The following is a 15,000-nucleotide window of genomic DNA, read 5'->3' as shown; positions in this document are numbered from 1 at the left end:
TTTTGTACTTATATTAAATCGCCAATTCCCGAAAAAGTTTCTCAAACTGGCACATTTCAGAAATCGTTTCTAATAATCATCTAACCGGCTAAATACACAAATATATTAACAACGGTAAAACACTTTCGATTTTTGTAGTAAATAATTTGTATATTTTCTGTCACATCGGACCTGCTAATGTCTCTAAAGTTATCCGGGTAATACCCAGCGTCCGAAATACTGTATAATCAGGTGTAGTCGTAGGGCATTTAATTTCGTGGTTTACAAAATGACTTTTCATTGGAATGTAAATTGGTGGATTTCTGATTTGGAAAAGAAAAGAGGAATTTGCGTTGGTCATGTTACGATTTGTTTGTGTTACATTCGTTGATCGGTCACCCACGAAATAAACGAAAATCAATGACCCACGAATAGTAATGTACATTTACCGGTATATACAGTATGATATGAGTCGCGTTCTGAGAAAACTGGGCATAATGCATGTGCGTAAAGTGTCGTCCCAGATTAGCCTGTGCAGTCCGCACAGGCTTATCAGGGACGACACTTTCCTCTTTTACGGTATTTTTAGTTTCTAGGAAGTCCCTCCTTACCGACAATCAAATTTAGGCGGAAAGTGTCGTCCCTGATTAGCCTTTGCGGATTGCACAGGCTAATCTGGGACGACACTTGACCCACATGCATTAAACCCAGTTTTCTCAGAACGCGACTCATATATTGTGCATGAATATTACGTTGCAGGACGTCATCGGCCGCGCCCTCGATATGATTGGCTCGTACGGAGATCTGAACAATAAGGAACAGGTCGTAGCACTGATTGACGAGGTAAACTCTTGTGTTAATACATCATAGGGGTTGATAATATATACCTAACTATTAAGGCTTAAATTAAGGCCGTTTATGTTTTCAAATGTTTGCATAAATCATTAGCCATGAAAATCTAGCGTTAATAGTATCCGTGTACTGTTTTGACGAGACAACAGTACACGAATGCATGGAATTCAATCAATTGCAATAACCGATACAGATTCGTGCAAATAATTCATGTTATAAAGAAAATGAAAGTAATGTAACCCCGTTGATTACAAAAAAACAAAGTGCATATTTATTATAAGATAGCTAGGTTGCATTTAAGAACGTGTTTCCAAAATGCAGTCTAAAAATCCCACCCGCGAGACTGAATCCCAGCGTGTTCTCCATCAATCACGTGATCGTTTTCAGGACATGTGCATCAACTGTGGCAAGTGTTACATGACGTGTAACGACTCCGGCTACCAGGCGATCACGTTCGACCCTGAGACCCACCTGCCCAAGGTCAATGACGACTGCACGGGTAGGCATCGTGTTCATTTGGATAATTGTTATTTCTAGCTTTGTATAGTGATACACAAGATGTTTATCAATGTCAAATTTTGTTGATTACCTTTTAAATATTGATTAAGTATTTAACGAGTAACGCCGGTTGTATTTGTTAAAAGTAAACTCAATACCAAGGTACATGACTGAGCGACCATTTTAATGATGTATTGTTCTGACCAATCTCTTTATTATTATGGACAGTTACCGGTACATATCATTCCAAGACCGAACTCGTCTTTCGTTATGGTAACTCTCTGGGTATTCACATGTATTTGCACGCTCATACAAAGGGATGCCTGACATTTTCAAGCCGAATGTCCATTCCAGGATGCACCCTGTGTTTGTCCGTATGTCCGATTATCGACTGCATCAAGATGGTTACCAGGCCAACGCCCTACATTCCGAAGCGAGGCATTCCTCTGAAGGCTCCAGCCCCGGCGAACTTGATTCTTACAACAAATTAGAAAGCCGCATTTCGACTTTCACGACAACGACATTTGCAGTTGTATTTCTTTAATGAACACGCGGATTGAACGTTTCTGTATTTAGGTGTTAATTACACTATGCTTTTGGACAGAACTAAACATGTTTTTCAGTCATGTATTTATGAGACTTTTTATTCGCCCGTTTTTTCAAAACGGGACGTATTATAGTTTCACCCTTGGCGGGTGGGCGGGCGGCGTCCAATATTAAAATAGTTTTCATCCGATCTTCACCAAACTTGGTCAGAAGTTGTATCTAGACAATTTCTAGGTCAAGTGCTAATATGGGTCATGCCGGGTCAAAAACTAGGTCACGGGGTCACTTAGTGCATTTCAAGGATTAAGCATGGTGTCCGCTCTCTAATTCAAGTAGTTTTCATCCGATCTTCACCAAATTTGATCAGAAGTTGTGTCTAGATCATATCTAGGTCAAGTGCAAATATGTGTTGCTTAATTTAAAAAAATAAATATCATTTTGCCACTCAAATGGTAAAGTTATCAAGTTATCCAAAACCCTCAAACGGGCGTATCTTGTGACAGTTTGGCACTCTTGTTTTCTGATACGACTGCAGCAGTTTATATTTGTTCACAAATATAAAATTAATACATTCGTTTCTGTGTTATTTGCAAACGCTATCAACACAGTTAATTACTTTACGTAGAAAATGTTTTCCTTTTTCAGCAAGATAATTTTAATATTTATACTTTCGTTTCTGTTTTATTTGCTGACGTTTTCATCTAAAATATAGCATGTATATTTTCCGCACTAAAAGTATTTATTCATATACGTTCCAGACAAGTTTTGCTCATTAAATGTACATGTGTTTGTGTTTTCATAGTCAGATATTATATGTTGCATGTTCAAGTTTAGATTGTATTGTAAATTCAAGTTTATATTGTATTGTAAAGTAATTCGTGTACGTGTGTTTGTGTTTTCATAGTCAGATATTATATGTTGCATGTTCAAGCTTAGACTGTATTGTAAATTCAAGTTTAGATTGTATTGTAAAGTAATTCCTTTTCGATCTGTTGATTTGAATTGATTTGGGTTTTCTATTTTTGCTAGGAGCAAAAATAATATCGCTATTCACGCGGCAACTAGATAGTTTAGAATTGTAGACGCGATGTATAATCAGATTTTTATGACGTAATCCTTGTTTTGGAAGTTTGTTGTTTTCCATATTGCTGATTATTTATTTCTTATCCACATAAAAGTAACTGTCTACATTTAAATCGAGTGGAATTTTGAGTAATATTACAGCACCTTTCAAAGTTCTAATTTATTTACTTTCGTTAAGGGCTTTAAGGGCTTTAAGTCATAAACACTCGTCAATGACGGCACTTTTCTTAATATGAGCTTTTCCGTCGCTTTCTCTTGCAACAAGTATATTATTTGAAACATCAATAGATAACACCGTCCTATTTACTTTGTATCAGCGATCTGACTTTGTGTTCTTTATGACAAATGTGTTGTTTTGATGTGAACAGATGTTTGGCGTGAATAATGGCTATTATTACTATTAAATCGGAGCATTTGAAACGTGTTTGTGATGTTTTGTTATTAGCCGGATGCGCTGTACGGATAAGTAAATATAAGCCTTGTTCTGAGAAAACTGGGCTTAATGCCTGTGCGTAAAGTGTCATCCCAGATTAGCCTGTGCAGACCGCACAGGCTAATCAGGGACGACACTTTCCGTCTAAACTGGATTTTTAGTAAGGAGGGACTTCCTTGAAACTAAAAATACCATAAAAGCGGAAAGTGTCGTCCCTGATAAGCCTGTGTGGACTGCACAGGCTAATCTGGGACGACACTTTACACACATTCATTATGCCCAGTTTTCTCAGAACGCGACTCATATAATAAAACCAGGGTGCCTATTTACCATGTAAGTTCATCTTTTGATTGTAAACAAGCTACAAATGTTGCTTTAGCCATCATAGTATGGTTTGACATTAAGAATTGAGTAGTTAGAGGCGTAAAATTCTAAGTCATATTTTAATGTATTATATTATTAACATGAACGTTGCATTTGAAGAGTATTTTTATTTTGAGAATTGGTCGAAGATTTGGTAGGTGAATACGAGTCTGGACATGAGGTTTGGGAAAAACAATGCCGTCGATTCTACACATTCGAAAATTATGTGTGGTGCAAAACCACGGGTAGATATATCGTTCCGATTATATTGCATTAAGAATTTAATGTGCAAACAATTGATTTGTATCTACATGTTTCATTGATTGTTTCGACTTGAAGGAATGAATTATGACAGAGCATTTGTTTCTTAAAGCTACATTTTCAATTTTTACAGATTTGAAGACATTGTTCTTGACTGAAACCGACATAATTCCCGTAACGTGATAAAATTAAGGTCTTGATCGTTGTGATTTAATCATTACTTTAAATAAGATCAATATGTACGTTTGTTATAAACGAACATAACGTTTCTTGTTAACTGAAGTAAACACATTAAAGCACACTAAGTAACGTGAGTTCTTCATACACGTTTTGTCAGCATTTCCTTCTTATTGAATATGATTATTTGTTATGTCTCGATAAAGCATACATATCGTCGTGTAAAACTCAAAACGACATCTGAATCAATAACTTGTTCACAGTTGCACACAATCGCGAAGAAGTCATAATAAATTCATCCGACAAACATTTATATCACCAATGTAAACACATCGACGATAAGCGAACTCTTACAAAAACTAAAGCCTACATTAAACCCATTTATGAAAGAACAAACACTGATGTATTACCCTGGAGCCATTATTTGGATAAGCCCCGATTCATCAGGATTACAATATATTCACGAATAAAAGGGTCCAAGTTCCTTACATAGTTTCATTGCTACTGAATTGAAGTTTCACTTCCATTGGCGAGTTTCGTTGAGTTGTTGACAGATGTTTAAACGCCATGGCAGCTGGGATTTATTTCTGTCAATTTATAACAGTTGTCGTGTAAAAAGATGCCACTTTATTGGCCCGGAATTTCTCGGAATTATTCAATAGGTAGGTTTTTTTATTCTTATTAGTTTTCAAAAGTTCGTATTGTTATTGAGAATTCATTTATTTATAAAAAGGAAATAAGCGTTGAAATTTATATTTATATTCTATGCTGTGAATAAAGAATAAAACCGGAATAATTGGTTAAGTGATTGCTCTTGCCAATTATATTCTACATACAAATAGGCCGTGCTCGGTGAAAAAGGGGTTTAATGCATGTGCGTTAAGTGGCGTCCCAGGTTAGCCCGTGTAGTCCTCACATGCTAATCAGGAACGACACTCTCCGCCTTAACTACATTTTTGCTAAATAGAGACTTTCTTTAAACGAAAAATATCATAAAAGCGAGAAGTCCGTGATTAGCCTTAGAAAGAGCTCAACACCATGTGGTACATGTTAAACAAGTTTGTTTGCATTCAATTAAGAAAATCAGACAAAATTCGATTCGTGTTGCTTTTTGACCATGCATAAATTATCGTAAGAAATATAAGTAAAAAATGAACTTTCATACTACAACAAATACTACTACTACTACTACTACTACTACTACTACTACTGCTACTGCTACTGCTACTGCTACTGCTGCTGCTGCTGCTGCTGCTGCTACTGCTGCTGCTGCTGATGATGATTATGATGATGATGATGATGATGAAAGATACGGATTATGAAACATTTTCAAGATCTATGATTCAAATAAAACTTGTCTTTTAATTCTGATTACAGAACTTTTTTTTTCCGAAAGATTAACACTGTGTTTATTTACTTTTTGTACACTCTTAAGCATTAATTGGCGGTAACACACGGTAAAATAGTGCTGTGTATACAGTTCCCAGTTCGGGATTTCCCATAATTAAGGCAGAAGAGACAACTGCCTATGTGCCCCGCGACTTTTAGGAGCCCATGAGATCGTGACGAAAGAATTGTTTTTATTTACTTATTTCGCCATATCTAATGATTCAAAAAGGCTATTATTTTGTATAAATGTAATGTTCCGATTCAAGACTTGACATTGCCTTAAGTGACGATCATTTATAATTTGCAAAACCTTGTAGGCACTAGGCCGATTAGGGGCCTGAGGCGTGGGCCCTAAACGTTTTACTGCCTCTGCCTCCACGGTGCTTTTCCGGCACTGTGTGTTTATGAACAGTTGATATACATACATACGTAATTACGGCTGCGTTATGATGAATGGGTCAAGTTCCCCCGGGTACTTCTTCCCCGTACCCCGGTACGAAAATTTGGGGTACGATTTTTTTGAGGGGTACGATTTTTTTATTAGGATACATGGGGTACCTGTAAGTATACCGGGGTACCCAAAAGTATCATTTAAAAATCGGTGTACGGTGAAGTATACTTCAAAGTACCCGTGGTACGGGGAAGTAGTATCCGGGGGGAACTTTATCCATTCAGCCTGAGTAATATGTAATACATGCATCCTTTTAGATGAATTTTTTGCATGAACTGGAGAATTCATGACCCGGTACACACTGGACAGTATTTTGCTCTTAATATTAAATAGTATTTTAAAAAGTTTATGTATAATGCATGACATCTAAATAATACATTTTTAAAGAACAAATAGTTTGTTTGTACATCTCGAACTCGAACACAAAGAACAGGATTCGAACACATATAAATTACTCTTTATAGAAGGTTCAATGGGACATTTTAGAAATACACTTAATATGAATCGAACTCAAATAATAAATCATTCAAAGAACCCAGAGCAGGCAAACACTGAATCGATGTGGATATGAATGGTCTATACAGAGAAATGGGTATTTATATAATTATAGAAGAGATGAATACGGGACTTGACAATACACAATTTTCCCTTCCATGTTAGTGGTGGAAATTGATGTGACTCAGGGACAAAGACCTTCGTCGGGCATTGATCTCGGAAATTCTGAGTCACATTATGCCATGGAACGTATCTAAAAAAAGCATTGGTCATGGATGGAGACCAATATGCATAGCTTCATACTGTGAGGACTTCATGACTATACCCCTCAAATCGAAAAAAAAAATTGTCGCTGGCTTGGGCACAATGCCCGCAAACTTGTGATTTTTTTCAGATAAACGATTCTTTGCATATTTTGTTATTTGTGACATTGGCATACTGTACATATAGTGTACACAAAAGGAAACTTTTTAACGTGTTCAAGGTACCAGCATATTTGCCGTCTAAGTTCAACGCATTTCCTGAAAGGGACCGTTTCACAGATTTTGGCATGTATTGAAGTTTTTTATTAAATGCTTTATATTGATAAATGTAAACACTGGATCTAAAAAGCTCAAGTAAAACACAAGAATAAAATTAAAGAAAGAAAACAATCGTAACTGTCAACTGGGCTCGAACCACTGACCCCTGGAGTAATAGTCTAACACTGAGACCTCTCTGCCATTCGTGCTCATACAATGAGTGATGTATTTTATACTTTATATCAGCAATCCTCGTAGTGTCACAAAATATACGGACAACAATAGAACTCTTCAAATTATTCAATCGTTTCGAATTGCAACGCTTTATAATTTTCATGTTTTTAAATCGTCAAAAGATGTATATAATAGAATATTTATAGCACGGCGAATGTTCAGTTTTCCTCACAAATATCATAACAACAAAGAAAATTTGCGAATCTGAAACGTTTGTTTTTTTAATTCGGTCAATTTACCAAAACGTGAAAAGGTCCCTTAAAATACTGATCTCGTCATACCATTTAGATCCGAGTCATTACTAGCGTCTATAAAAATACAACGTATTTGGCCCACTGTACGTAAGCTATAGACGACATTTATCCGGGATCGGTCAATTAAATCATTACATCGATTACCAATCATCTGATCATCTCATATCAACCAATATACACTTAAATTGCAGCGTATCGCTTTACATTCAACGCCATGTTCAATGCCATGATTTTATTGCGATTTGAACATTAATTTGCATGCGAATCTTAAGTTTGATTGTATTTGATCAGATCGCGGGTTAAATTGAGGTTTTCTAACCGGTGATTTTGGTGTAATTATTTGCTATGACTTTGCGAGAAAAGATTCTCGAGATACAAAGAGATTTTGGCCTTGTGAACCTTACATGTTTTTCGTATTTAATTGAAAGTTAAGTGTTTAAAATCAATATTTGACTCATGAAATGGCATAGGTGGGGTTATAGTCGTACTGGATGTTTATATTTTGATATACGCAAATTGTGAGTACATATCAAAATTGTTTGTATATTTTATATTGTAAGAATTGAAATTTAAGTTATATTATTTGGTTTGTAACAGACAATAAATCAAAATAAATCAAATTTCAGAGTGCCTATGATTCAGAATTTCAAAGACTCACATCAGAAATAGGGAGTATTTTATTGGTCGAAAATTAACGTGTATACGAAACAAATGTCGATTATTTTTAACATTATTTAACAAATGAATTTGGAATTGAAATAAAAAATGTGTATAGATATTCATTGTCTATTGAATGACTTTGCAGTATTATGTTTAGTGTTTGTATATAAAGGACATTTATATATTTTAGTGCACTAAGATAACAGATATACAGCCAAACAGGTTTACCATTCCGACATAATAATTGATAAATTTTATTCTGATGAATGAACGTAAAAATACACGTTTGAGCTAATTCATGCTTTAATTAATAAATATATTACTTTAAATTAAGGGTATGATTAAACTATTTTTTAATTACTCAAAACCCATGCATTTATCAATACATGAAAAAATTGTTCGAAAAACACATTACATGCGTAAAGATAAGGTGTCAATCTAAATTACGCGCAACTGTTTGAAAAGAGAAAAGTACTGTACATTAATCGCAATTTGTTTTGAAGCGAATGCTTACTTATTTCCATATTTACAAAAAAGCATTAATTTACGCTCGATACAAATATTATTGTTTGGACCATTGACATTAAATACGCCGTTTTTTTTCAGACCTCAATTACACGATGGTACCGTACGTAGTTAATAAAAGACCAACGTTAGCACCATGAACGTAAACGTCATACATGTCGCTTACGTCGGGCTGCTGCTACAGGCAATTATATGCAGCTGTGAGCAGTATCTCCACATACGGGCTTTCAACCCAACCACGTGGGACGCCGACTTCCCCTTCCGGCGATTTGAAACAGAGAGCACAAATGAGATGGACAAAAACTTTACGGACATTGCCACAGCGCCATGGATATCGTGTCCATTAAAGACTGCAAAACTTTCTCTCTTCGCATACAACGGTTATAGAAATAAACAAATGCTGAGCGACATTGGGGACGGATCATGGACTCAAACTAATGGTGGTGTTACATTTTCTTCACTCGTGTCCCTATGGCTAGACGTAGAAATTACGCATCTTGCTGACGATTCTTTTGCTGGTCTTGTTAAGCTCGAGATGCTATATATCGGATCGACGTCTCTGACGACTGTAACCTCCGGGTTCCAGCAGTCACTTCCGGCGCTCTGGTGGCTGTGTATGGAGTACTGTGATCTCACCACTTATCAGCGAAATAATGTGACCGACATTCAGTGTGGTTTGACGTTCGCCGTTTTGGCTTCCACACAGCAGTGTACGAGAAATTACTAAGCGAATGTAATGGTTCGATTGTTTCCTTGAACAATATGTGCACTTTAAAGAATGTTTTTATTTTAAATTTTGTTCATTCGTCAAATGACCCTTTTGATTGTTTCGTTGCTTTTGAGCTGAATAGTATTTCTACTTTATTTAAATGTTGTTTCACATTAATGATATGTTCTAATTACTAAGCTTAATTTATGCGCGCAGCTGTTGCTTTTCTTACTGTTTTTTCTTTCCTGCTACTTCTATCACTACCACCAACACTTAACCCGACATCATCAAGTGAAGACGACGACAGCAACGACTGCTTCTACTGCTGCTATTACATCGTCAAAAGCAGCAATTACGGTTTGCGTTTGTTATCGTTACAACATTCCATCTCCTCTTCCTCATTCTTTGCTTCAGCTGCAGCAACACTAGCATTAGCTTTACAATAGGATTTTTATCATCGTTGACGATGGAGTGAGAATACATGGAACATACGAAATGAATACATTGGAGTATGAACACCCCTACATAAGCGTGTCTATAATTTGTCATGTACTTATGCATCAGGGAAGACAAAAGTAAATCTACAATGATTTACCGCATTTACTGCTTGTTTTGAATAATACTGTTAAGTTTCCAATGATGTTTGCTTTGTTATATTGGGCTAACGTTGTACAATATCTTCTTGTTGTTAATTCAATTTGTTATTATGATAATAAAATTCTACTGTTTGTGTGATTTGTTTATATGTACATGTCTTTTTCACTTCTAACATTAGGGAAAGGCCTTAATGCACAAAATTGAAAACAAACAATCCGCCAAACATTTTGCACGAAACTGTACATTGCGTGCTAAGTCTTAATGCGATTTAAAAACCTGTACTCTCGCCAGACTAGTATAAACAATTATTTAATCGATAGCAATATTTTTAAAATGTGAACCAAATTGGCCCTGAATCAGATATTCAATTTTATTTGATTGATGCATGTAGTTCAAATATTTGAAAGATCTCAATGTGAACAAAAGTAAACAACCATAATGTATGCACACCACTCGTCCTATCCTGTAAATGAAGGGTACTGATAGTCTCCATTAAAAAAAAATAGAATCCACATAGATCTTCGGAAAATATATGTATTGTACAATTGGTCAATGAAAATTAATACTTATTTTTAAGCGGCATTTTCACGTAATAGTTAGGCTATTTGTGAGGAAACAGTAATACTGAACATTGACCATATTCTAAAATATCCATTTTATGCATCTTTTGACGATTTAAAACCCTGAATATTATATAGCGTTGCAGCGCTAAACGATTGAATAATTTTGAGAGTTCTGTTGTTGTCGTTATATTTTGTGACGTAACGAGGATTGCTTATAAAATACAACAGTCATTGTATGAGTACGGATAGTCGAGTGGTTCGAACCCACTTGATGGTTACTTTTTTCCTTTCTTTAATTTTAGTCTTGTGTAAACTGGATTTTTGTTTTAGATCCAATCGTTACATTAATAAATATTAAGCATTTAATGACAAACTTCAATATATGCCAAAATCTGTGAAAATTCCCTTTTAAATGGAAATTTATTTATTGGTGAAATTCAAGGGAGCTAACTACGTTTTATAAGTGTATAATTTTATGTCATAGGATTGCTTCGCTTGGCGGTTGTCGGTGTAAATGCGTATTAATGACCTGCACAGTCCATGCAAAAAATGCACGAAAGCTATTGATACAAAGCAATAAAGGGACGCTTTTTTTACAGTTAACATGGCCACGCATGCATGACAATGTAAGTCATGATCGCTATTTAATCACAATATGGTTTCCATTGATAATTTACAAGATAATTAACAAATAAATATTAATATTTTATTGTTAATGTCTTCTATCAAAGGAAGAACATTATTTGTTTTTTGCACTTAAACATAAATTTTCAACCGTGCCAAGGAAAATCGCAATACAAAAGTAGATCCTAGGCCATCATTTAACTAACAAATGCTGTCCTCTTATTGATTAATGTAAAGTTCAATCTACACATAAAAAAAAGATGGACATTACGTTGACAATATAACATGCTCCCAACAAGGGGCAATGTTCGGGACTATGTTCTATTTTTGCTGAGTGTACTTTAGCTTTCATTTGCTGATTGGCGTTTACATATTTAAAGGTCAAGGTCATGTTTCAAGGTTGAGTTGACAAAAGACTTTGCTATTTCCAAGGGGGATGGCTGGTATACCTGATTGCTTACGTATTAACAGTCAAACAATCAAGTATAATGAACATGTTTATTCTACATTCAAAGTATTTTTACCCACTAATATGTATGTACCAGTTGATCTATCAATGGTGGATAGTGAAAGACGTATGATGTTGACGCACGCGATTTAAAACAGTAGATATAAAGTAGAATGCTCATTGATGTAGACCTAAGGTACACCTTTATGAGAAGGGGACTTATGATAATACCCAAAACAAAAAAACAACAACACATTATGCCCGTCGCTGGTTTGGAGGGAAAATACCATTCAACTGGTTGCTAATGCTTTTTTTTTAATATATTTTGATAACAATTTATTTATATTTTGTTGAATGTAACCCATGTGTTAAACATATTGTATATATGGTATGCACAAAATGACAGTAGCTAACGTGTACCACGTGGAGCATATTCGCCGTTTAACCCATTTATGCCTAGCGTCTAGAAAAAAAGGCCTTGGCATACAGTGTAGACCTAGATGAGACGCCGCATGATGCGGCGTCTCATCAGGGTCTGTGCTGTTTGCTTTTAGGAATTTCTGTAACAAATATTCTAAATATAGAAATAAATAAACCAGACATCCCTTATTTTGGAAATAAATTAATCCAATTTAGAAGGATGGGAGAGTCCACTAGGCATAAAAGGGTTAAGTTCAGCACAATTTCGTAAAGATCTTATCTCCGAATACCATTTAAGTCCAAGCCAGTATTGACGCCTTAACAAAATAAAGCGTATTTTGCCCCCCTCTACGTGACATATTGATGACATTTCACGAGATTGGTCAATAAATTCATTACATCGATTGCCAATCATCTGATACCAATTAATTTTCAAATAAATTACAGTGTATTGTCTTACATTAAACGCCGTGTTCAATGCCAAGATTTCATTGCGATTTGATCATTAATTTGCATTTTAATCTTACATTTGATTGTATTTGATCAGATCGCACGTTAAATAGACATTTTTTAAACGGTGATTTCAGTGTAATTATTTATTATGACTTTGTGAGAAATAATTCGTCACATACGAAAGTACTTTGGTCTCGTTAACATAACATGTTGTTAACTATTTAATTGAAATTTAAGTGTTTAAATTCCATACTTTGAGTCATGAAATAACATACATTTGGTAAGAAACGTACAGGATGTTTATATTTTGATATACGCACATTGTAAGTACCGGTTTATATTATAATCGTTAATATGTGTGTAGGTAAATAATTTATATTGTAATTAATGTAAGACGTAATGTTCAATTATTCGGTGTGTATTGGGTCATAGTTCACATTTTAGAGTGCCAATGAGTAGGAATGTGGACGCCTCACATCAGAAAAATAAGAGTATTTTTTTAATTCACATAAAATTAATGATAATGCGAAAATTATTCCATTAAATAATAACACGTTGTTACCAATAATTTTGCATTTAAAAATGAATGCTTATAGGAAGATTTTTAATGGAATGGTCATGGGGTTTTGCGTAAGATATGTGTATAAAAAGAACATTTATTTAGTTTAGTTCAGTTAGATAAGAGACATACGATCAAAAATTTCTAACCTCAAAACATTTTATTGTGACGAACGTTGAAATTAAACCTATTTTCATTAATTTAAATGAGCCGCGCTCTGTGAAAAGTGGGTTCAATGCAAGTGCGTAAAGTGTCGTCCCAGATTAGTCTGTGATTCTGCACAGGCTAATGAGGGACGGCACTTTCCGCCTAAACTGGATTTTTGCCAAGAAGAGACTTTCTGTCAACGAAATGTATCAGACAAGCGGAAAATACCGTCCCTGATTAGCCTGTGCGGTAAGCACAGGCTAATCTGGGACGACACTTAACGCACATGCATTTAAACCCCCTTTTCACAGAGCACGGCTCATATAGTATATGATCAAACGAATATTCAATTACTCGAAACGCGTGCGTTTATCAATAAATTAATTAATTGGTTTAATAACACATTACATATGTAACGATTCAGCGCCAATGTAAATAAAGCGCACCTTTTTGAAAATGGAAATTGATTGTTCATTTACCACATTTCATTCTGAAGTGAATGTATACTTATTCCGATATTGTCTAAAGTATGCATAATTATACGCTTGATACAAATATCTTTTTTTCTAGACCACTGACATGTTATTACGTCGATTTTCTCTCATTTGGTTTTCAGACCTTATATACTGGGTGGTACCGTAATTAATTAAAGGCGTGCAACTAACGTTAGAAATATGAACGTCAACGCTTACGTTGTGCTCCTGCTCCAGGCAATACTATGCCGCTGTCAGACGTATCTCCACATACGGGCTTTCAACCCAACCACGTGGGACGCCGACTTTCCCTTCCGGCGATTTGAAACAGAGAGCACAAATGAGATGGACAAAAACTTTACGGACATTGTCACAACGCCGTGGAGATCGTGTCCATTATACACTGCGAAACTTTCTCTCTGCGCATACAATGGTTATATAAACACACAAATGCTGAACGACATTGGGGACGGATCGTGGACTCAAACTAATGGTGGTGTTACATTTTCTTCACTCGTGTCCCTATGGCTAGACGTAGAAATTACGCATCTTGCTAACGATTCTTTTGCTGGTCTTGATAAGCTCGAGATGCTATATATCGGATCGACGTCTCTGACGACTGTAACTTCCGGGTTCCAGCAGTCACTTTCGGCGCTCTGGTGGCTGTGTATGGAGTACTGTGATCTCACCACGTATCAGCGAAATAATGTGACCGACATTCAGTGTGGTTTGACGTCCGCCGGTCTGGCTTCCACACAGCAGTGCACGAGAAATTACTAAGCGAACCATATTTAATGAGTCGTTTGCTTCCTTAAACATTATGTGGACTTTTAAGTATGTTTTTATTTTAGTTAAAACGTCGAACGACCTTATTGATTTTTTTTTTAGTTGAATAGTGTTTATATTTTATTTTTACTTTATTTCATATTATAAATATGTACCAATCACTTTGAGCTCAAGGTACAGCTGTTGATTTTCTTGCTGATTTTTGTTCGTGCTACTTTATCGCTACCACCAACACTGCAATCGACCCCACCAACGACGACAACAACAGCGGATTTTACTGCTACAAGTAGATCGTCAACAGCAGCAATAACTGCTTATTGAGGTTTTCATACTATCGTTGCAACATTTAATTCCCCCCTCCTTATACACTTCATCAACAGCAGCACATGAGCGTTTTCAATACGAACAGTATCATCGTTGCCGTTGAAGTGTGTATAAATAAATCAACAAAATTAATTCACATCTATCAATTACAAATGAAAACCAGAAAAAAGGAAAAT

The 15,000-nt window shown here is 35.5% G+C and overlaps 1 protein-coding gene and 1 long non-coding RNA gene across 2 annotated transcripts in view; both read left to right on the top strand.

Annotated features, from left to right (window-relative positions):
- LOC127855252 (dihydropyrimidine dehydrogenase [NADP(+)]-like) overlaps positions 1–3,378 on the top strand; it is a 31,488-nt gene extending 28,110 nt beyond the window's left edge. The window contains exons 19-21 of the mRNA XM_052390689.1: positions 739–822; positions 1,219–1,330; positions 1,684–3,378. Coding sequence (XP_052246649.1) covers positions 739–822; positions 1,219–1,330; positions 1,684–1,820 — 333 coding nt within the window. The 3' untranslated portion in view covers positions 1,821–3,378. The remainder of the gene's footprint in view (positions 1–738; positions 823–1,218; positions 1,331–1,683) is intronic.
- Positions 3,379–4,043: 665 nt separating this feature from the next.
- Positions 4,044–10,158, top strand: LOC127855284 (uncharacterized). Its single transcript, XR_008037439.1, has 2 exons — positions 4,044–4,854; positions 8,803–10,158. It is a non-coding gene; the product is annotated as an uncharacterized LOC127855284 (long non-coding RNA).
- The last annotated feature ends 4,842 nt before the right edge of the window (positions 10,159–15,000 follow it).

The sequence above is a fragment of the Dreissena polymorpha genome, chromosome 13 (assembly GCF_020536995.1).
Source record: "Dreissena polymorpha isolate Duluth1 chromosome 13, UMN_Dpol_1.0, whole genome shotgun sequence".
Classification (NCBI taxonomy): domain Eukaryota; kingdom Metazoa; phylum Mollusca; class Bivalvia; order Myida; family Dreissenidae; genus Dreissena; species Dreissena polymorpha.
The sequence above is the reverse complement of the archived record's forward strand: the minus strand, read 5'-3'. Positions and strand labels throughout refer to the sequence as shown.